This window comes from Nyctereutes procyonoides, unplaced genomic scaffold (assembly GCF_905146905.1).
Source record: "Nyctereutes procyonoides isolate TBG_1078 unplaced genomic scaffold, NYPRO_anot_genome, whole genome shotgun sequence".
Taxonomy (NCBI): Eukaryota; Metazoa; Chordata; class Mammalia; order Carnivora; family Canidae; genus Nyctereutes; species Nyctereutes procyonoides.
Window position 1 is genome coordinate 21,736,861 of NW_026575135.1, and position 23,779 is coordinate 21,760,639.

A 23,779-nucleotide genomic window follows, 5' to 3' on the forward strand; every position below is an offset into this window, starting at 1 on the left:
AGAGACACAGGCAGAGGAAGAAGCAGGCTCCACGCAGGGAGCCCGATGTGGGACTCGATCCCGGGTCTCCAGGATCATGCCCTGGGCTGAAGGCAGGCACCAAACCGCTGAGCCATCCAGGGATCCCACTTCCATATATTTTCAAATGGCAACTTGGCTTGCATATAGTTTTGCTGTGGCCCTAATTCAAACTCATGGCATCCTAAATTTTTTAGTTCCACTGACAAATTCTCTCATTTCTTAGCTCAGACTTGTGGTCCGTGGCCAACCCAGGGATTGGCTGCCCTTGGCTCACATGTCCACTTTAGTCCAATTGGCCGTGCAAGGGTAGGTCACATGGATCAAAACACAGCTGCCAAAGGGACACAAAATATGGGGGAGAGGTTGGAAGTACTCAGAGGCTTGAGTTACCTAAGACAGGAACTGAGGGTTATGATTATCTTGGTCACCGATTAAAAACCGGGCATGAATGACATGGAAGATATTACACAAAAGAAAAAGATTTTATTGTTGTCTTAGTCAGTATCACTGGGTGAGACGAAGGGCACAGCACGAGGCTGTCTTCACAGTGCAGCACAGAAGCACGTCTCCCGAGGTGGCAGCCTCCTAACTCCCGCCCTTGCTGTCTTAACACTTGGAGGGGCCGGGCTTTCAGGACACCCAGCTCGGCACTGGGGTTCCTCCCACATGGACCCTGTGCAATCGTTATTCAGGGGGAACTTTGTATAGTTGGAGGCCAAACATAGAACCAAACTGGCGACGCTAAGCCCCCACCCACATGGGATATCTCCCTGGAACATTTGGGCCTGTCCCACATTCCTGGAGGGAGCAACAGCACAGCTGCAAGCACAGCTGCCGGCAATAGGCCTGGGCTCCCGCCCTGGTGCGAGGGGAGGGAAGAGGCCGGAGGGCTTCCTCTGGGGGCCCTGGTGAGCTCACACTCACCCCCACACTCACTGACTTCATCCGTTTGGCTGCTTGGCCAAGAGCCCAGGCAGTGTGAGGGGCTTTCTCCCAGAACAGGCCCTGGGCCACTAGTGGAGGTGGGGGGAGGGGTGACGTCCAGGCCTGACCGGTGGCCCCAGAGACCAGGAGGCACACGCTGCACTCTGACATGCCAGAGGATTTTAAGAAGGTGGGAGGGAAGCGAGGATGGTGGTAGTAGTGGAACATTGCTATTTAAAGGTAGAAAATGCAAGGAAGTGAGACTTTTCTCTCCATTTGTTCTTTGGCATTCCCATTAGAGAATTCCAGGAGGCATGCAGATGACATCATGTCTTACTACTGGAAATCTCAATAATTCTGTGCAATGGAGTCCCTGCCTGTCCCGTTTCCAATGGAAGCTGCTTTATATTTACGTGTTTAAAGCTGTTTTACGTTACATTTAGATGAGAGTTTAATATTCTTAAATATCTACCAAAAGTAGATTACAGTCCTTGAAGATCACATAAAATGAACTTCACCTCTAAGCATCACAAACATTTGGAATAGAAAAAGACCACGGATGAATATTATAAGAAATGTACAAAAGAAGTTTGCTTTAAAAAAAAAAAGTTTTAAAACTGATTCTTTCCCCCCTAAGTCCAAATAATTGTGGTCTAGGTAACCAACAGAGTAAAGGCTTCATATGCTAATTCCTTTGAGAGGCGTAAGTTCATACAGAGCTGTATATCCAAGTGTGTGTGCATCAAGAGACACTCACATGCATCACACACACAAACACATACACCCACAGGGACAGACACACAGCTGAGTTTTTGTTGTTCTAGGCACTTCGTATCCGTGTCAAGTCACCACTTTCCCATTACATTTAATGAATTACTTCTTTGGAGGCAGGACATTTTCTTCAAAGAAGCCCTGGTTGACGACATTCCCTGCTGGGAAGTATCGGGCCACCACGAAGGAAGACCCGTCGCTGGCAGATGCCTTCCCCACTCCCATCTTCTTCGTGTTTTTCCACACCATGGCTGTGAAGTGTCCTGGAGGAGCACAGGCGGGGGGGGGGGGGGGGGGGAGGGAAACGGGTTAGTTAGCAGGATCTGGAGAAGGATGGTTCAAAGGATTTCCGAACTCCTGCACCGTCTTGTCAGGCTTCGGAAGTTTGATCTTCACACACACTGGTCAGAGGAAGGAGACCGAGAACGCTCTGCCTGCCTGACTTGCAGAGGCATCAGGTCCTCTCAGTCAGCCACACAGACGCTCCTCACCTCACCATTTGCTAGTGCCCAAAGGTTTCATGGTCTCCTGGAGATCACAGCCAAGCCGAGTGACCCCAAGAGTTAGGATGCCACCCTCCCGGCACCTGTCTCCCTCCCTCCCCTGACTGTATTCTTCAAGGGTCACCGATGATCTCCATGTGATCCAAAGATCACTTTTTGCCTCTCTCTTACTTGACATCTCAGGAACATTTAATAGAGCCAATTCCTCCCCTTTGTGAGGTACCCCCTCCCCTTTTGGTTTCCATGATGCTGCCCTCCTTTTGGCCTCTTCCTCCTCTTCCATTTTGCTGATAAATGTCAGAGGGGCCTTGCACTATCCAAGGCTCAGTCCTGGGCTTGCTTTTCTTTACTTGCTGCATTCTTTAGGCAATTTCATTTATCCCTGGCTCTCAAATTTATTTCCCTGGTCCAGATCTCTCCTCTGTGTTCCAGATACAACTACGTAACTTGACATTTCCACTTGGATGGCCCAAAGCATCTCAAATGTTAACCTATCCAAACCTCACTCTTGATTTTGGTTCCCCTAGACTTATTCCTCTTCCTATCTTCCACTTCCTTCAATGGCCTCTCTGCATACAACCCTGGGGTTGGTCTGTATTCCTCATTTCTTCCTCATTTCCCCTGGACAACCCATCATTCAATTCTGAAGACTCTAACTCTAAAATATGTCTTAAGTCCATCCACTCCCCAAACTTGGGTCCCAACCATAAAGTTTCTCACTTGGGCCACTGGAATAGCCCTTCACTGGTTCTCCAGCGTCCACCTTTGCCTCCCCCAATTCACTTCCTCTAAAGGAGCCAGAGTAATCATTTTTAGACATAAGTCATAGCTGTTTACTAGCCCGCTTACAAATCCTTTAATTGCTTCCAATTGCACCTAGAATGAAAGTGAACGCTTTGTCCCAATGGCCTCTTTTCATCCTTGAATACGTCAGGTTATTTCCCACCATGGAACACTTGTACACATTGGCCAGTGTGTGGAATGCTCTCCCAATGACTAACATCTTCTGATCCCTTAGGCTTCAGACTGAATGTCACTTGTGCAAAGAAGCTTTTCATAATCACTTATTTCCTGAACACCTCCCTCCCAAGATCATCTTATCTCACCCTGTTTTTCCCCACAGGCATTCTTACCATTTGCAATGTTACGTGTGTTTGGTTTCTTGCTCATTTGCTTGGTTCATTCATTCACTAGGCTATGAGACTCACAGGGGCAGGAATCAAACTGTTTTATTCACCAAAGTGTACTCAGTACCCTGGCAAAGCCTGGCCGACTCCACATGAAAAGTGTAAAATAAACCTTTGTTGAATGAATATGTGAATGAATGAAAAGGCACATGGAGGCACCATCTTGGACTTGGGTTCTCCCCTTACTGAAACACAGGCCTTCTACATTTTGTGCTCTTTGAACCTTGACAAGTTCGAGCCCTCTCCAATTCCCTCTGCTCTGAGCCAAAGAGCTCTTCTCAAGCTACTGCCTGACCTTCTGGACGCTTCTGTGGTTCACTAAGGTTCTCAGCATCAGTGTCCCACTGCTCAGGCTGCCTGACCCTCACTCACTGCTTCCTTCAAGATTTAATATAGCTTAATTTCCAACTCCCCTTCTACTTTGGGGTCAAGAGTTGCCGTAATGTTTGCTCAGTGACAGAATGACTCCTTCTGTCTCCAAGGAGTAGAGGTTGGGAGCTTATCCTTCCCACCTTTACTGTTTAGGACTTACAGAGATCTTTTGACAGGTCAATATTGACTTCCATAGCAGAATGGCATTCATTTGCTAAAGCAACACCGGAGAGATTACATTTCCTCCTTGAGGGTAGGCACCACACCCGTCTTATTTTATTTTATAATTGTTTTTTTTTTACAGATTTTATTTACTTGAGAGAAAGAGAGAGTGAGAGAGAGAGAGAGAGAGAGAGAGCACAGAGAGAGAGAGGGAGAAGCAGACTCCTCACTGAGCAGAGAGGCTAACACAGGGCTCAATCTCAGGACTCTGAGATCAGGACTGGAGCTCAAGGCAGTCTCTGAACTGACTGAGCCCCCCAGGTGCCCCCACACCTGTCTTTATTGACCACAATATCCCCAGTGTTTAGCACTAAGCTTGGCAGATAGTAGATACTCAATAAATATCTGATGAAGAACGGAAGAGACAGAGGAAAGGAGAATAATTGTGATCAGAGTGGCTAAGTTTCCCATAGGGTAAGAAAGAAAGAGGGTAACCATTTTACACCCATTTGGGTGGATTTTTTTTTTTAAAGAAGAAAATAAGTATTGGTGAGGATGTGCATTTCTGGGGGAGAATGTGAAATGGCACAACTACTGTGAAAGACAGTATGGCGGTTCCTTAAAAAATAAAATAGAGAATTACCTTCTCATCCAGTAATTCCACGTCCAGGTATAAACTCAAAAGAACTGAAAGCAGGGACTCAGATATTTGTACACCAATGTTTACAGCAGCATTATTTACAATAGCCAAAAGGTGAAAAAAAAAACCCAAATGTCCACCAATGGATGAATGGATAAACAAAATGTTATATATACATTATTCAGCCTTAAACAGGAATGAAATTCGATACATTCTACCTTGAGGATGAACCTTGAGGACATTATGCTAAGTGAAACAAGCTAGACCAAAGGACAAATATATGACTCCACTTACATTGGACGCCTAGAATCACCCAATTTCTAGAGACAGGAAGTAGAATAGTGGTCACCAGAGCGTAGGGATGGGGAGGTGGGGAAGGAGGGACAGGAGTGATTGTTTAATGGGTTCAATTTGAGATGACTGAAAAATTCTGGAGATGGACAGGTCCATGATTGTACAACACTGTGAATGTAATTAATCTCACTCAACTGTGTCCTTTTAAATGGTTAATTTTATGGTAAATATGCTTTACCATGAAATGAAAGAAAGAAAGAAGGAAAGAAAGGCTGGTATCCACACTCTCGCAACCCTTCAGGTGATATATCCTCCATTGCGTCTCACATATGGTAAGGACTGAATAAACATTCATTCATTAAGTTGTGTATTTTGCCCTACAGATGAACTCCATTTTCAGAAGTTTTAAATTTAGGCAATACTGTATTTATCTATAGCCATAGAAGATTTGAAGTAACCAAATCATTTACAAGAATAACAAGACATAAACACTCATCGTAGAGTTGCTGTGATAAAACCAAAGCAAGAACCAAAGGAAAACAAACCCCAGGTACAATTATCCTTCTTTATATCACTTATCCTGCAGCTTGTATTAGCCACTGCCCATAAACTCTGCTGTTCACCTCAAAATAGAAGAGAAACACTTCTTGCCGATTCACCCTTGGTCCTCCTACCTTCGTGTCCCAGCTCCAGGCTTTCAGCTGCTTTGCCAGGTGTCACCACTTCCACAGCCTCTCTTTTCACTCAGGCTCAAGCCCTTTTTCACACAAGCCTTTTCTCTCAAGAGAACCCCATGCTTTGGCTATCGTCCGCCCACTCTCTCTGTTGCCCAGACAAGGAAGAACTGCCATTTATCCACTGGTTGCTAAGAAAAGGATCACAGACACAACGTGAACATTGGCAGCATGCATGCCTGTGGAAGCCTTTTCCAAACAGATGAGACTAAGTGATTTTCCCTCTGGCCAGGGAAGTTTCCGTCCACAGAGATAATTAAGTATGGGTATTTAGAGATGAGCTAAAGGACATGACTTCCTTAGCAACCATCAGCTACACAGTGGTTTCTAACTAAATCACTAACCGATTCTTCTTCCTTTTTTTTTGCCCTAAGGGATCACATCTTCTTTACTGTGATGGACCCAAACTTCTAGAATGTACAGTTGAAAAACACATTAAATAAGTTACAAACAAAACAAAACAAAAAAATAAATAAGTTACAAAAAACAAAAATAAGTTACAGTGTATTCTTGCAAGACGATGATAATGTGCAACAGTAAGAATGACAAAGCTCTTTTTGTATTAATATGGAACAATCTCTAACAATCTGCTGTGTGAAGAAAGCAAGTGCAAAATAGATCATACACCAGGGTATAAAGAAGGGGAAAAGAGAACATAATGCTGGTATAAGATTAGGACAACTCTAGAATGGTACATAAGAACGGGTATCAGTGGTCGGAAGAGAAAGTGCTAGAGACCAGGAATGGAAGGAAGACTTTTTACCTTATACAATTTGCAGATTTCATGTCATGTAAAAGTGTTATTTACTCAGAATAAGTAAACAAACCAACCTACTCATTAAAAAAGAGTATATCAAAGGAATTGCAAGAAACTGCTTCTCTCCACTCAGCACATAGCACAGAACTGGGCCCTTCATCACAAGATGCTGACCCAGTGTGGGTGGGGAGAGATTACAGGATATTTCAAAGGCTCTTTCCCTACAACATGGACTCAGGTCAGGGAATCTCCACACAACGGTGCAGCAAGAAGCAGCTCTGGGGGAGGTTGAGGCATGGGGAATGGGTCTGAGGATCTTTAAGTGTCTTGCAATCTCTGAGAATAGCACCACTCAAAGCTGTGCTCTTGTCTCAGGATCAGGCTCTGTCTGTCCCCAGGCACTGCCTCCTGACACTTGAGACAGCCTAGGGGCTAGTTGCTCTGAGGGGGTTTTCCTCTTTAGGGGTGGGAGATCTGGGGCAACGGGTTGGTGGTCAGTGATCATGGAAAGCCCATTCCCAGCTCGGACACTTGTGAGATTCCCACCTTGGGGCAGGAGCCATGGAAAAAGTAATCGATTGAGAATAGGAGATCTAAAAGAAGTCTCTTCTCTCTGGGCCTCAGTTTCCTCCTCTGCAAAATGGGTAGAACAAAGCCCCACCTACAAATGGTGTTGTGAGGCTTACGTGGCTGTGAACGCGGAGGCACTTTGTAATTGTCGAGTGGCACGCACACATGAGCCACGCTAATAACTTGCTCTGACACATGTCCAATTGCTCGTGAGTCTTGCTCATGGGAAAAGCAAATCCAGATGCTATGAAATAAAATGTCTTCTGGGCACTGAACTTTATGAAAAGAAGACAGGTTCTGTGTACACACATCCTTAATCACCAGGAGGAGGTTGTTACTGTTCCCTCCCTCAGTCCTTGAATTTAATTGCCACAGAACCATCAATTCCCACTTAGGGCCCTGAGAGCAGCTTCCTTAAGCCCGGCCCTGGTTGCTCAGAGGAGAAATGGCCCCAGCAGCTGCTGCAGCTCTGCCCTACCGTCCTGCCCACACTGATGCAAGAACCCCTGCTCCAAAGGGGTGAGCAGTAAACCACAGGAAATGGTGACTGGCACCTGATAACAGAACGGAACGAGTCATTTCCTGCTTTGGAAGAAGACTCCAGAGGATGAGAGGCCACAGTGGCTCCACCCACGGGTGGGAGGGGTAGGGTAGAGGGCTGGGGGCGGGCAGAGAGAATCCGCTTTTTGGTTTCCCCTCAGAGGAACTCCCAGGCCTTCTAACCCATCCCGGGCAGCCACCCTCTGAGGCAGTGAGGAAGCCGCTGAGGGGCCGGAGGGAGCGCCCTCAGTTACCTCTCACCCTGGAAGCCTCACAGAAAAGCTGGGTGGGCGCACACTAGCTCTCAGATGGTCCCCTACAGCGCTGTCCCTCTCCCTCTGGGACAGCAAGTCAACCCAAGTTCACGCAACTAATAGGGCTGGAGCTGAGAGCAGATTGAAGGGGTCTGCATTCCAAGCTGGAGAGAAAAGGTGAAGGGGGGATGCCTGGGAGGCTGTCGAGTGGGGAGCACTTTGGAAGGAGGCAGGGGTAGGAATGAGGAGGGAGTTAGGACCAGGAGGAGAGAGTGAGCAGTGTGGCCCTTTTCCTGAAGAGAGGCCTTAGAACATTCTGGCTGCTGGAGCAGGCTGGACTGGAGGGGAACAAGACTGGCAGTAGGATGACCGGTTATAGCACTGCTTCTGGGAGGAGGCATTCCAGAACTTTTAAAGTCCACAGCCTCCTTGCGACACGCTCCAGTCACCTGGAGAACTTGGAGCTGGTGGGGAAGGAATCCATGGCTCAGGGGTTTCTCAGATGGAGAAGCGTGTGTGCACGCATGCGTGCTTGTGTGTGTGTATGTGTGTGTGAAGTGACGGGGAAAGAGAGCATTGCCCTTTGGGCAAAATCGAAACCACAGAAATACAGAAGAGGCAAAACAGGAGGGAATTTTCAGAGGGTTAGTTCCTTTCCAAAGTCAGACACCCAAACTGCAGCCGTGGCCAGGCCCAGGCCACTTGGGTGACCCCATCACTCACCAGTCCCAGAGGTGAAGCCAGGCTGCTGGAAGTTGTAGTTCTTGATTTCACTGTACCATCTATCAGCCACCTCCTTTCCTGTATGCAAAAGACAGTGTTTCAATCTCAGCAGCAAAATCAGCAACCCACTCACTACTCCTTCCGCCTCCTCCCATCAACCCTAAACCACCCACCCTACAGTTAGATGGCAGGTAAAGCACCCGCGAGCTGAAACAGGATCTCCTGCCCAGGAGCATATCCAGGCTGAAGAGAGAGTCTTGTTGGGGATCAGGAAGGGACCCGGCCTGGGGTTGGGGCACCTGCCCTGCCACTAACTTGCTCTGTAATCCTGGGCAAGGCCTTCCCTTCTCGGGCCTCTGTACACGGGTTGAATGCAATGTACTCCAAGAGCTTCTAATGATGCTCAGGGTATTCCAGAGACTCCGCCCTCATCCCACCCTGAGTCTATCTCCTGAAACATCCACAGGAGGAAAGGCAATCGGGCTGGTGGGCCAGGGTCTCCACAGCAGGCAGAGGGGTCCCCACTGGGAACATCTGCAGGCCCAGCCAGTGCTGCTAGGAGAAAACCCACAGCAGTTCCCTGGGAACTGTGGACCTTAAGGCCACAGCAGGGAAGTCTTGCTCTTAACTTTGATATGTACATAAATCACCTGGGGTGCAGGTTAAAATTCAGATTCTGACTTCCCAGGTCCAAGTCTGCATTTCTAACAAGTTCCTGGAAGCTGCTGCTTCCAGCTGTGGGCCTCACCTGGGGAGCACTGAAACGTGGCTGAGGCCTGGGGCCTGCCACAGACCTATCAGTGTTCTGGAGGAGGGTCCCAGGCCTTGGTCTTTTGTAAAAGCGCTGCAAAGATCCCACTGTGCAGCCCGGGGGGGATAAAGAGCCTGCCGGGACAGAGGTGGGGGAAACCGGGGCCACAGAGGGTGGCAACTGGCCCAGGGCTCCACAGAGGGAGCCAATGCGAGGCTGGGGCCCATCACTGCCACCGCCCGCCTGTTCCCACCCCTGCAGGGAGCCTGCTCCCCTCAGGCCCAAGCGTGGCAGGGAAAGGAGGCCGCAGGCGGGGGTGGGGTGGGGGTCCCCGCCTTCCTCAGGAGCATGCGCACACCCGCACACCCCTGCAGGCCTGCAGGCACTCCCCAGGGAACCCCCAGGAATGTCAGGCCCAGCAGGGAGGGAATAGTCATCCTCCCGCTGGGGTCTGGAGAAGACTTCAGAGGGCAAACTAGCTCTCTCCAGCATTTTTCCTAAAAAGCCACGACAGCGCGGCCAGAGCCAGGAAGCTCAAGAATGTTTGGTCAGTGTGGCGGGATCACCACTCCAGGCTGCGACCTTGGATGGAGGGATTGATGGTCTTTCTCACTTTCTTTTTTTCTAACACGGAAAAAACTCAATTGCATTTTTCTGGTGATAAGTTGATACACCTACACTTTTAAAAAAGAAAGCAAAATGTGAAGAAAGGAAAACCGTAGCTGGCCATACTCCAGAGGCCCCAGGATCAGAATGAAACTGCACAGAAAGGGAACCAGAAATGATGTGTCTCCCCCGCCCCCACTCCTCAGCTGGGAGCTCTTCGAAAGGGGAGGGCCGGGCAGTCTGACTCATCTCTGTGTCCCTGGCACCCAGCACAGGCCTGGCCCTGAGCCAGCCATCGGGGACACTGTGGCGAACTGCCGCCAGCCCCTGGGAGCACACACGGAGAGCTCCGGGGTTCTTTCCCTTCCTGGGCCTACGCACTAAAGCTGCACTGAGGCCAGCGGGGCCTGTGCTGGGGCCAGCGGGGGCCAGAATGGAAGATGCCCCGGGCCTGGCTCAGGTGGAGGGGAGGGGGCTGAGAAAGCGACCCACCTGTCTGATCGTAGGAGGCCCATGCCAGGTTCTCTCCGCATTGGCCACGACTGGACTCCGGGCTGTGCTTGAGGATCCTCGTGCTGGCCAGGGCCTCTGAATACCTGCCAGAGTCCAGGCGCTGCCTCAGAGCAGGGCCGGCCCCGGGAAGCCCCGAGTACGAGCCCTCAACCGCTGCGCCCGAGCTCCTTCCCTGCCCCGGGCTGGTGCGGGAACCACGAGCATCACGCCAGATCTCTTCTGAGCCCCCACAACAGCCCCCTTTTACAGAGGAGCAACCCGAGGCTCAGGGTGGTAAGTGGCACAAGGGTTATTCAAGCCCGGCTGTCTCTGCGCCCCCAAACCCACACCCTTCTAGCTACCCCAGTGCCCCTCCATGACTGCAGCAACAGCACCACGAAGGGCCAGAGTCACCCCGGGGCTCTGGGGGACTCACTGCTGAGCCTCCCGGTTGAGCTTCTTGCAGAGCTTCAGTGGGGGGACGCCATGCTTCTGCCGGTACTCGTTGTGGGCCTTCAGGACCTCGTTATTAAACTGCTTGGAAGCTGTAATCATTTCAAAATGGAGAAAATCTCAGTGCAGAGAAAAGACCCACCAAAAAAAGGGATGATGGCAGGCTTCAGAGTGATGCCCAGCTCAACCCTCAGAATATGGCAGGGGAGGGGAGCAGGGTAGGGGGTCAGCTGGGCCCAGGGATGAGGTGAGGAGGAGGGAGAGGCTGTGCCCAACTGGGCTGTGCTCTCAGAAAGGACACAGTAAAGAGGCTAGAGCAGGGAGAGAGCAAGAGGGCAGTGGCAAGGTCAACAGCGGACAGAAGTCACCCCAGTTTGGAACTGAAATGGAACCCCCTCCGTCCCACACTCTCCCTCCGTCTCCCCACCCCTTCCTCATCCATCCATCTCTTCATTCATCATCTGTTCAGCAGCAGCCAGCCACTCATCACCCACCCATCTGTTCCACTGCTCTCTGAGCGCCTCCTCCACGCGGGGTCCTGTGTTGGGTGAGAGGTCCAGAGATAAAGCCACCTTGTCCTGCCCTCAGAGGGCTCACAAACAGAAGCAAGACAGCCTAGTAAACAGATACTGGCAAACAGGGAGCGCCAGGGCCAAGGTATACGTGAGCACACGTCAAGAGAAACTTGGAGAAAAGTAACGTACCATGGGCTGGGGGATTGGGAAGGTGGCCCCTGATTTGAGGCCCCAAAGTCACCCATGCAGGAGCCAGTCAGGCTGACTTCGAGGGCACTGAGCACCAGCCTTAGGAATCTAGGGGGTGCCGCTCTGTGAAATGGAGGGGAGTTGGTGGGTCATGATTGAGAGCCATGGGGGCCCTCACACTGAGCCAGTCTCATCTGGCAGGGGCCTCTCCCTGAGGTTTGGCCATGGGCAGTAAGGGTGCAAAGTGTAGGGTGAACCAAGTGCCACCCCTCCCCTACCACAGGTCATTCACCAGTGACCTTTCCTCTCCTCTGCTCTTTGCATCCTAGAGGCTGAGGCTAAGATGAACCAGAGACTGACAGGGAGTCAGTCTTCTTCCCTTCCCTGGGCCAGCTTCCCCATATCTCCTGGGGTTTCCAATCAAATCCCACTGGGTCTGTGAGGAGATGCAGGAGAAGGAAGTCCCAGGGCACCCCTTCAGGGAGCTCTGGGCTAAATGTGGCCCATGAGGTGAGGTGACTGCAGGCCACGCCCATGGTAGGTGGCAGTTGAGATGCCCAACAGGGTTCCAATCACCTGAAGAGTTAGGACTCTGGGGCCCAGCAGGGCCTTAGTGAGGTTCAGTCATAGCAATGTGGCGGGGGGGGGGGGGCAGTGAACCCCTGGATTTGGGAGGTTGTGGCTAACATGTAGAAACAGGGGTGGGGTGGTGGAAACACTGTGAACGTAGGGGTGATGGGAGTGTGTGCGAGACAGAGGCGGAGCTGCCACCCAAACCCTTCAGGTCTTTGCGGCCAAGAGAGGAGCCAAACCCTTGCTGGCCTGAAAGATAAAGATTTCAGGCTTATGGGAGGGAGGAGGAAAAGGGAAGGTACTGTTTAATGGGCAGGGTTTCAGAGTTTCAACATGGGAAGTTCTGGAGATCTGCTGGACGACAAGGTGAATATACATAACACTACTGACTGTATGCTCTAAGATGGTAAATTTTAGCTCCTGTGGTTTTTATCTCAATAATAAAAAGGATTTGGGGTTTAGTATGTTAATGTGGTATTTGGGGAACGGAGTCACAGAGGTTCTTAAAGACTGTCTCAGGTGGGGATCCCTGGGTGGCTCAGTGGTTTAGCGCCTGCGTTCAGCCCAGGGCGTGATCCTGGAGTCCTTGGATCGAGTCCCACGTCAGGCTCCCTGCATGGAGCCTGCTTCTCCCTCTGCCTGTGTCTCTGCCTCTCTCTCTGTGTCTCTCATGAATAAATAAATAAAATCTTAAAAAAAAAAGACTGTCTCAGGTGTAAGCCATAGCCACTGATGGGAACCTGAGGGGTTCTTGGTGATGATGTGCAAAAGAGTCAGCAGGTAGAGTGGCAGCCAGAAACCCACCAGCTCGCGGGCAATGCACTGCTTGTCCTGCCTGAGCCAGTATCCAGCGGCAGAGCTTCCTGGGGCCTGGCCCCTGCCTTGTCTGGGAGGTGGCGACCATCTGAAGTGTGTCCAGAAGTAGTGACTAGGTGGAGAAGGGGCTAGAAATGGGGGTTTTATAAGGAATGTTTGCAAGTACTAGGTCTGTTCGTCCTAGAGATAGGACTTTGGAAGACACAGAGGCCTCTGATGAACTCTGGGTCTCCATAGGGCAAAGTTGGGGGCAATGGGTGGGAAGGGCAGGATGATAGATTTTGGCTCAGCCTAAGAAAGATCTTTCAATCAAAGCTTTCCAAAAATTGGGGGACCCCCAGGTGGCTCAGCGGTTTAGCACCTGCCTTCGGCCCAGGGTGTGATCCTGGAGACCCGGGATCGAGTCCCACGTCGGGCTTCCTGCATGGAACCTGCTTCTCCCTCTGCCTGTGTCTCTGCCTCTCTCTCTCTGTGTCTCTCATGAATAAATAAATAAAATCTTTTTTTTTTAATAAATAAAATCTTAAAAAAAAAAAAAAGCTTCCCAAAAATTGAAAGAGTGACTTCACAAGGTAATGAGCTCTCCAGACTGGGTGAATACAAGCAAGTGACTCTTCTCAAAAGGATTCAGGCACTGGAGGCCAGTCAGATGACCTTAAAGTCCCTTCATTTCTGAGATCCCATAAAGTCCTATCAGGGTGGGGTGAGAGGAGACAAGGGAATGGATGACCTTGGACTTCCAAGGAGTTCATAGCTTCTTTAAGGAGATGGAGGGATCACAACAGGTGTATGTGTCTGTGCAGGGGCAGGTGTGAGTGCACACAGTCAAGGTGGCAGAGGGTCCCCATCTGAGGGACAGGCTTGGCTAGGCCCATGCTAATGTCCCTTCCAGTTCCCATGTCCCCAGCAGGCCGTAGTGGGCCACCACAGGAGGTCATGGGACTGAGCAGCGTGGGAAGTCGTGGGCAGTGATCACCAATGTACTGGGGAAGGCTCCCTGGAGGAGGCAAGAAGGAGGCAAAGGGGGCACAGAAAAAGTCAAGGTGGACCTGGGAGCTGGTGGATCCAGGGCTACAGGGAGGAGGGGGACATCAGGCAAGCGGGTAGGTAGCTGAGGTGAAGCCAGTTTAAAGGCAGCCCTGAGTGCCGGGCTCAGGTTGCACTGGATCCAGCAGTGCTGTAGGTCCCGCGGTCCTTCTGGCAGAGAGGGACATATAAGGCTGCTAAAAACTAGGTCACTGCACTCCCAGGATGTGGGAAGTGACAAGAAACAAAAGTGAAAGTTCCTGTGCCCAATCTAAGTTTGGTGCCCAAAAGCCAAAGCTGGTCACTGTTGCCAGCAGGGCCAGTTTCCTGAAAGGGGTTGGGAGGACTTTCTGGTAGGAGAGCCTACCAGAAAAGGAGAGCCACACCTCTGCTGGCCCCAGGAGTCCCTGCCAACTCAGGCCAGTCCCCGCCCAGGCGGCTCCTCAGGGGTGGGCCTCGGCCTCAGGGAGGCAAGATATCACCTGTGAACACACCAGCAAGAGGCGCACCTCGCTTCTGTAGGAAAAACCCAAGAACACAGATAAACATATAGATTAAAAGTCAAAGAAAAGCCACCCATCCTCCACAACGGGGAGGGGAGGGACAATGTCCTTATTTTGTAGGAGGGTACACCGAGGCTCAGAGAACTCCTCCAAGCCCAGGGTGGCTGCCCAGAGCGAAGGAGGTCCTTTCTTCGGGTGACCAACCGGGCCTGGGCATGATCTTACTTGCTTAATGCCGCCTGTTGTGGGGCCCCCGTTACTATACCTTCTTCTTCTTTTTTTTTTTTTTAATTTTTTAAATTTATTTTATGATAGTCACAGAGAGAGAGAGAGAGAGAGAGAGAGAGAGAGAGAGAGAGGCAGAGACATAGGCAGAGGGAGAAGCAGGCTCCATGCACCGGGAGCCCGACGTGGGATTCGATCCTGGGTCTCCAGGATGGCACCCTGGGCCAAAGGCAGGCACCAAACCGCTGTGCCACCCAGGGATCCCCCCCCCTTTTTTTTTTTGATAAGGAAATGGAGGCTCGAGAAGAGAAGTAACCTGAGTTCCCACAAGTGGGCCAGGCGTAGTAGACCCACGAAGAGGGAAACCCTGTCTTTAGGCCCATACCACCCCTCCTGAAGCCCTGGCGACAGAGGAAAGCACATAGAAGACACAGAGGCGTCACCAAATCAAGGAGGAGGAGGCGGCGTGGTGAGGTTGGGCCTGCCAATCTCTGAGAGGGAGGAAGGAAGAGGAGAAAAGAACTTTCTTAAAAGCCTCCTGAATGCCAAGCCCTTTATGACAGACCTGCCCGAGGGGTCCCAGATGAAAATCCGGGGCTTGGGAGTAGCAGCTCCAGGGGACAGCTGTGGGGCTTCAGGTCAAAGCTGCCGGGAAGTGGAAGGAGCTGCCTGGGCCTGGCTCCCTGCGGCTGAGGGAGGGAGTCCTGGGCTGTCTCCACCAGGGGAGGGGGTGCTGGACTGGGATGGATGGGGGCTCTTGAAGCTCCTTTGGGGCCCAGGCTTCTAACTGCCAGATAAAAACCCAGGTCGTGCCCTTCCTCCCTCTGGGCTGTCGGCTGGGACAGACTCCGCCCTCAGCATTGATCCTCTTCTGAGAGGCCTCCCTGGGCCCAGTGTGACTCATTCCTCTGTCTTCTCCAGAATCCCCACCAAAGAGGCCCATCAGGGGTCAGGGTAGAAATCATGAACAGGCCCATGCTGTCCCCGTGGCAAGAGGCTGGAAAGCAACCTGGTCCCATCTTTGGGGCAAGATTGGTCTTGCTAGTTTATTAGGAGGAAAAAGTGTAAGTTGATTTAAAAAACAAAGCATGAGTTCCAAATGGGTAGCCTGGGTAGCTTCTGCTGTTTCTGCCTGGGTTCCAGGAAATTCGAGAGGTAAATCCCAGCTCTGCCTTTTACTAGCTGCATGATCTTGGACGAGTTGCTTAATCACTCTGTGCCTCATTTCTGCCACAGATAAAATGGGGAAGAACAGTTTTTACCTCACAGGGTTGTTGTGAGAATTAAATGAATTGATCTATGTAAGTGCTTTAGAACAGTTCTGGAATACAGTGAACAGTTCCTAAATGTCAACTATAATTATTATCATCACAATTGGGCAGAGACCCTTTGGCCTCTGGCCTTGGGAGAAAGTGCCCTGTCAAAGCCTAGATTATAGGGGGCACCTGGCTGGCTCAGTTGGTTAAGCGTCTGCCTTTGGCTCAGGTCATGATCTCAGGGTCTTGGGATCAAGCCCTAAGTTTGGCTCCCTGCTCAGTGGGGAGTCCGCTTCTCCCTCTCCCTCTGCCCCACCCCTCTCTCTCTCTCAAATGAATAATAAATGCTCTCTCTCTCAAATAAATAAATAAAAACAAAAAGCCTAGATTTTAAAGAGAGCAGGGATGCTAGTATTTAAATCAGTTTGTTTGTTTGTTTATTTATCTATTTATTTTTTAAATCAGTTCTTTGGTGACTCCTTTCTGTACCCCTGGGCTGGGTGGGCCATTTTCAGAGTGAGTGAGAACATGGACAAATGATTGGAGGCCCCCCATATGAGTACCACGGGCGAGCACTAGGATGGGAGCCTTCTCATTACAGATGAGGAAACTGTGGTTTTGAGTTGGACAAGTGAATTGCCCAAGGCCACACAATGAGTACACATGAAAGTCAGATCTAAGAATGTTCCTCCCGTCACCATCACCCTTCCCTCAAATCTTGCACACTTTCTACCTCACATCTTCCTCTTCCTGATGGCAAAAATGATGATCAGTGAAGAGCTGCCCAGTATCTGGCTGGGAACAAGGATGCGGGGGAGTGCTGGCCCCAGGCTGCCCCTCTGCGGGCAGACAAGAGGCCTTAATGGACTGAAGGAGCCTGGGTAGGGAGAGGACTGGCTCAGGCCTGAGGAGTGGCTGCCCACGCTGCGACCCCTCAGGCCTGCCACAGGCCCTGGGCAAGTCCCTGGCTCTCTGGATCCAGGTTCCCCAACTGTGTGAAGGAAGGATGACATCTGTGATTTTCAAAATGTCTTTAAAGCAGGAAATGCTTCTTTGAACCACTCCCCACCGTTTTGTTTTTTGTTTTTGTTTTTTTTTCAATAAAATTAACAGATAAAAATGGAGCTGTGGGGATGACCTGGCCTCTCCCTAGCAGAGGTGTGAGAGGCCTGCTTTCTGGGAAATTGCTGGCCTAGTTGGTCCCTAAAGGCCTTCTGCTCTGCTCTCCTCTGGTGCTGGAGGATGTGGGTGCAGAGACACTAAGATTCTTAGAGATAACTGCAGGGTGTGGAGAGGTCCCCCCGGGGGTGAGGAGCAGGTGGGGAGCAGGTGGCAAGTGATCCACGTGGTAGAGGGGAAAGCATACAGCTGGGAAGTCAGAAACCTGTGTTCAAATCCCAGTTTGTCCACTTACTGGTCAATGTGTGAACTTGGGCAACATACTCAACCTCTATAAACTTATAAAATTCATAATCCCTGCCCTGGAGTGCTATTACCAATGTTGGTAAAAAACGTATAAAATATCTAGCTTCAAGTCAGGCACACACTAGGAGCTTAATAATTGCTAATCACTATTATTAGGGACTAGAGACTTCTACAGGAGTCCGAGGCCACTGCCTTGCTTCTCTGCCTGTATCACACCTGCTGCAGACGGAAGTGTAGCAGAGAGACAGAGGCTAGGAGCAGGTCCTGGGAATCTCGAAGCACTGGGCTGTCTTCGGGAATTTAAGCAGTGTCAGTTGTGTGGTATTTTTTCAGCAATGCCCCCAACCCCAGGCAGCTCTGACATATATCTGAGGTTAAAAATTAAAAAGAGATTGGCTCCTATGCTGTGATGAGGAAACTGAGGCCCTGCAGAGGCAGGGGTTGGCTCCCTACCTGGTCTTTCTGGAACCACATAAAGCCCCTGTGTGGATAAGTACCTGTAAGTGCTATAAGCACTGCAGGTACAGCTAACCTCAGGGTGGTGGCCTGGAACTTCAAGGCTGGGCCTGTGCTGAAGGTCCATGGTGCCTGGGTCACCCCGAAAGGCCACTTTCTCTTGGGGACTCTAAGGGGAGCCAGACACTGTCCTGGGGGTTCATAGTCTTTGGAGAGCCAAATAGCCTCATGTGGCTATGAGGGAGATAGGCCTGGATCACTGTTCTGGAAGGTCCCTGGGTATGTGTGGTGGGGGTGGGGATGGGAGTGATTCCTGCCTGAATCAGTCCTTACTCACCTCTCCACTGTCCTCCTCCTCTGAAACCAGCCCGACTGGACATCTCTGGTCCTACAAAGTGTCACCATCAACCTGTCCCAGCCTCACACTGCTGGCCCTTTCCTCATGTTCACCGGAAGTCAGTCACCAAGTCCTCTTCTGGCTACCATCTCCAAAAGCCACCTGTTCGTCCTTTGCAGTCCTTAGGTATACCTCTGTCATCTCCCTCCCAAGTAACTGCAGTCATCTCCCCTGACCCTCACCTCCACTCTCCCCATCTGATCACCCTCTACCCTGGCACGACTTGGGCTTTCAGATCAATGTGTTTCAATGGCACCCAAAGTCCCAAGGTAAAGTCCAAATCCCCAAGACCTTCCAGGAGGTTCAACGGTCACTCTGCAGAGGACAGAGATTTTCTCTGTCCTCTGATCTCCTACCACTCTCCACCTGCACCCACCTGGTGGCTTGAATCACTTCCCAACTCTCACTGGAGCCTATCCACCCCCACCTCAATCAGCTCCATGATTCATTTCACCATCCAAATGAATACTGCTGAGGACAGAGGCCATGGCCTCCACAGCAGTGGGTCTGCAGCCGGCACACAGCTAACAGATGGGATGGAGGGCAGCGAGGGAAAGAGGAAAGGGTGGAAGAAAAGAGGGAAGAAGGGAGGGAGGGATAGATGGATGAACTGATTGAAGAATGGGCATTCAGCAGAGTATCAGAAGTTCTGGAAAACTATTTCTTAGGGAAGAAGCCAGACACCACTGATACAAATGTAGCTTTAGAGAATTTGTGGATTTTCTCCTAAGGTACAGAGAAAGGAGCTGATTTGTCAAAATGCTTTTTCACTTCTGCCATGCTCTTGCTCCATCCCTGCCTATCATCCTGTTCTTGAACTACCGACGACTCCTTCCATCACCTTTCCATCACCTTTCCATACTGGCGAGTATATGGCCCACCCTTTGTACAGATGGGGAAACTGAGACACTGAGAAGTAAAGAGCTTTGTTCAAGATCACATAGCCAGTGATTAGCAGAGCCAGAGCTGAGAAAGGCAGACCTGTCACGGCAGGTCAGGATGAAGGCCAGGGAAAGCCGCTTACTCCCAACACCAGTACTGCATGAGTCTGGATCCGGAGAAGAGATTCAAGGAGGGGCCAAGCCTCGCCCTCCTGAGAATGACAACCCCAACTTCCCCATGAAGCAGGGCTCCTGAACTCTGTTGAACGGGGGTTCGTGAAGCCTCCAGTGAGGCAGGAACTGTGGGGGGATAGACACGGCCCCTGCCACCAGCAGTGAGGAGTCTGGGAAAGGGTGGAAGTCTGGGTCAGTGTCCCAAGCCAACTGTTGGGGGGGGGGGGGCTGCAGCAAACAAGACACTGGGTGGGGCGTCCCTCCTGGGGCGAAAGGGAAATCAGGAACTGGCTCTCAGGCTCCAGTTGAGCCTAGAAGGTTGGGGAGGATTTGCAACTTCAGGGAAGTGGGAGAGGCAGAGTGGTGGTGGTGAGCACTGGGAGGGGGGACGCAGGGGAAGGGAGCAGGGTGCCGGCCTCCTAACAGCCGCATGCGGAGGGGGTCGGGGCTGAGGACCAACTCCCAGAGGGCCCGAGCCCCGCGGGGCGCTACTCTTTCACCTGCAGACGACGCGGTGAAAGGTGTCAGGGAGTGACAGGCCAGATCCGCATTGTCGAAAGGTCGCTGGGAAGGCCACGGTGGTGAGGGTGGGCAGCGACAGCTCAGACGTAAAGGGGGAGCGCCGGCATGTACCCGGGGGGGCCAGACTGAGCCTGGCACTTAGCCTGGCACAGAGGGGGCGCTCCGGCGAGGAGGGCCAACGACGGAAGGCGAGGATGCTCGGAGCCTCCTGGGGAGGGTTGGCCGGGAGCTGGTTTGCAGCAAGAGATGCTGTCACAGTTTGGAGGCTTTTTCCAATTCTAACTCTGCTCCGGAGACGAAGCGAAGCCACGCCTGGGCCGGACGCGGAGCGCTAATCCCATCAGCGCCTGGAAACCCTCCCTGCCGCAACCTCTGGCTCCCAGGCAGGGGCACCCTCCCCGGGTCTCGCCTCCCCTCCCTCGCTCCCGGGGCCGACGGCCGCCGCGGCTTCCCGGGCTTCCCGGCTGCTCGGGGAACTGCCGGCGCGGAGCCTCCCGGCGCTTGGCCCCGCACCCGGGGCCCCGACCCCGCCGCGGGGCACGGTGAAGGCGGGGGCCCCGAGCCGCCCCCCGCCCCGGCCCGCCCGGCCCCGGCCCCGGCCCCGGCCCCCGCGGGCTCACCCGACTTGCCCATGGCCCGCTCGGCGCGCTCCGCCGCTGCCGCCGCCGCGCTGGCTGCGCTCTCCCGCCCGCCCCGCGCCGCCGGACCGCGAGCAGGAGGCCGGGCGGCCGCTGCCCCTCCCCCGGCGCGGCCCGGCCCCCGCCTTATAAGGCAAGCGGCAGCGGCAGCCGCAGGCGGCGGCGCCCGGGGCCACCCCGCCGGCTGCCCGGAGGAGGCGCCCCACGCCCGCGCCCGGCGCCCCGCGCCCCGCGCGCCTCCTCGCCCGGCTCCGGAGAACTCGCGTGGCGCTGGGCCCCCTCGACCGTCCAGGGCTCCAGCTGTGGGTGGGAGCCCGGGCTGCCCTCTCGGGGTGCGGAGGACCTGGGGCTTCCTGTCGCGGCGCGAGAGACGGACAGTTCCCGCCCGCATCTCCAGGGGTCGGGGCTCTCCCCACCGGGGCCTGACCCCACAAACATCTCGGGCTCCGAGTGCACACCCCCCCCCCCCCCCGGGCCCTGGGCTCCAAGGGCTTCTCGGTCTTTTCAGCTGGACACGCCCACCCTGCGGTGCGAGTCGGTGAGAGTCCCGCGCTCACGCCCTGACCCTGCTCTGACCTGTGGGTCTGTCCCTCAAGGCCTGGCAAACCAAGCCACGTCCCCACCCCTGAAGTTGGGCTCCAGACCTGTCTCTTCAACTCCCTGACTTCATCCCACACTGCGGTCAAGCTAGACTTCTTGATGTTCCCCAAACACGCTAGGAGATTTCTCTTCTTGCCTTTGCTGGGGCTGTTCCCTCAGCCTGGGTGCTGGCTTGTCCCTGCCCATTCGAGTCCTATCCATCCCTCAAGGCCTTTGGGTCCCTTTGTTTCTAGACACTGGGGGCAGTGGTCAGTACACACCTGGCTCTGGGGCGACTTGGTCTCAGCCATGTCCCCACCCATGTGTGAGAAGTGCACTTGCATGAAGAGGGGACCTGGGTCACCTGGGTCACTCCCTAGAGTAACTCCTGATTACGGGAAGCTAAATTTAGACAGGACCTTTCGATAAAGGAGCTTTGAAGTGAACCGACCTGCTGATCATAAGAATGTGCAACATCACAGGCTTCAAATGTCCGGTAGGGCAAAGGTGCCCTCTACTTCCTCCCCCCACATCAGACTTTCAAACTGTGGTAGAGTGTTAGAAACAGGGGCCCAACCCGAATCGCAGGGGCTTTGGTGCTAGGTGGAGATCCAAACCCTTGTGTTCAATGCCCTCTCCCATTTTGCCAACAAATCCCCATTGAAATGACCAAATACACCCTGTAGGAAGAATTCCATCTCACCTCTAGAATCTCTAGAAGGCTGTGTCCATTGTTTAAAGACTTCAAGGCCGTGAGTGGAGACAGCTGAGCACAGTGGAGCCATTTACTGCCTGCCGAGAGGGACCACTGAGTTTCACTCCCAGTACCTTGTACAGCAATGAGGGGGGATTTGGAGGGGGCAGGGAGGACAAAATCCAAACTTAGTGGCATCTTTGGAGTCTGTCTGTGTGGGGTGGGATGCCTGGGATGTGGAGCTGGCCTTAGCAGTAGGCATGTGGAAGGGACAGTGTGCTGAGTGAGGTTAGGGCAGTGACAAAGTTGCCCCCTTCCGAGGGCCGTGGGCTGGTTAGACAGGGAGCTGCTACCTAGCTGGTCCCAGCCCAGGACACAAGTGGTATTTGACTCAAGTGATGACTTCTTTTTTGTTTTATGTCCCATTTAAGAACTCCTTACCTATGCCAAGATAACAAAGGGATAGAGTGTATCTCAAGCTGACTCTGCAATGAGCTGGAGCCCGAAGTGGGGCTCCATCGTGTTTGCTCTGTTTAGTTTTTTCTTCTTGTAATGTCTTTTTTTTTTTTTTTTTCTTCTTGTAATGTGTTTCTCAGATTTGGGGATCTACACTGACCTTACAAAAAAAGTTGGAAAGGATTCTCTGTACTATTTTCTGGAAGAGAATTTGTGTAGAATTAGTATTATTTTTTTCTTAAATATTTGCTACAAATCATCGGTGAAGCCATCTAGGCATGGAGGTGTTCTTATTTTTCTTTTTTGGGAGAGGGAAGGTTTTCTTTGTTCTTTCTTTCTTTCTTTCTTTCTTCTTTCTTTCTTTTTGAGGGAAGGTTTTCAATTACAAATTCAGCTTTTTTGATAGATAGGGAACTATTCAGATTGTCTTTTTCTTCTTGGGTGAGCTTTGGTAACTTCTATCTTTTTAGAAATTTGTGTATTTCATTCACCTAAGGGGTGGAACTTGTATGCACAAGGTTGCTAATATTGTTATCCTTTACCTGAATAAAGTCTAACAGCGACCCTTTATCATTTCTGATATTGTGCCTTTTAAAGGTTTAGCAGCACAGTTGATCCTCATTTATGGATTCTGTATTTATGAATTCACCTACTTGCTAAGGAATTTATTTGTAACCCTCAAATCAATACTTGGCAATGCTGTCAGTCATTGGAAAATACGTGCAAATATTGAAAAATTTGCGTTGCCCAACACACAAGTTCCCATCTGAGGTTGAATGACGAGACGCTATGAGTCAGCTCTCATACTGTAAACAAATGTCCTTTCTGCTGCCTATGTGGTGCCAGGTTGCCAGGTTTGGGCCATTTTTGTGTTTTCTTTTGGTGATTTTGCTGTTTAAAATGGTCCCCATGTGAAGTGCTAAAGAGTTGTTTAGTGCTCCTGAATGCAAGAGGGCTGTGCTTGTGCCTTATGGAGAAAATTTATGTGTCAGATAAACTTTGTTCAGGCATGAGTGAGAGTGCTGTTGGCCGTGACTCCCATGTTCATGCATCAATAATATAAATTAAATAAGGTGTCTTTACCCAAAGAACATATAAAGCAAATCCATTACTGATCCATTAACAAAAATGTTGTGGCCAGAAGCTTGTAGGAACCTAACCCAGTATTTTCCCTAGCAGCAATGGTCAGGATTCTCTAATGTCCCCTGTAATTTTATAGAACATAACTGCTGCAAATGAGAATCAGTTGTACTATTGATCTCAAAAAAACCAGCTTTTTGTTTTATTGATTTTCTCTATTGTTTTCTCACTTACTATTTCTTTGATTTTCCTATTTATTACTTATTTTCTCTGTTTACTTTGGGTTTAATTTGCTCTTATTTTTCTAGTTTCTAAAGGAGGAAGCTAAGGTCATTGACTGTAAGACTTTCTTCCCTTCTAATATAAGCAGTAAGTGCTATAAATTTCCCTCTAAGTCTGTTTTTAGCTACATGTCTGTATTTATGCATACTGAATTTGGTTTGTTGTGCTTTCATTTTTTTAAAAAAGATTTCACTTATTTATGAGAGAGAGAGAGAGAGAGAGAACCAGGCTCCATGCAGGGAGCCCAATGTGGGACTCGATCCCAGAACTCCAGGATCATTCCCTGAGCCAAAGACAGACGCTCAACCACTGAGCCACCCAGGCGTCCCCATATACTT

General features: G+C 51.3%; 1 protein-coding gene across 2 annotated transcripts; it reads right to left on the reverse strand.

The window, feature by feature from the left end:
- Positions 1-480: 480 nt before the first annotated feature.
- Positions 481-20,435, reverse strand: GLIPR2 (GLI pathogenesis related 2). 2 transcript variants are annotated; one of them, XM_055302124.1, is made up of 5 exons: positions 20,333-20,435; positions 10,738-10,846; positions 10,302-10,405; positions 8,453-8,530; positions 481-1,979 (listed from the first exon to the last, which is right to left on the reverse strand). In XM_055302124.1, the coding sequence occupies exons 1-5, from the start codon at positions 20,343-20,345 to the stop codon at positions 1,819-1,821; spliced, it is 465 nt and encodes a 154-aa protein (XP_055158099.1). In that variant the 5' UTR covers positions 20,346-20,435; the 3' UTR covers positions 481-1,818. The 2 variants fall into 2 exon arrangements, with proteins under 2 accessions (XP_055158099.1, XP_055158100.1); XM_055302125.1 differs by lacking the exons at positions 8,453-8,530; positions 10,302-10,405.
- Positions 20,436-23,779: the final 3,344 nt, after the last annotated feature.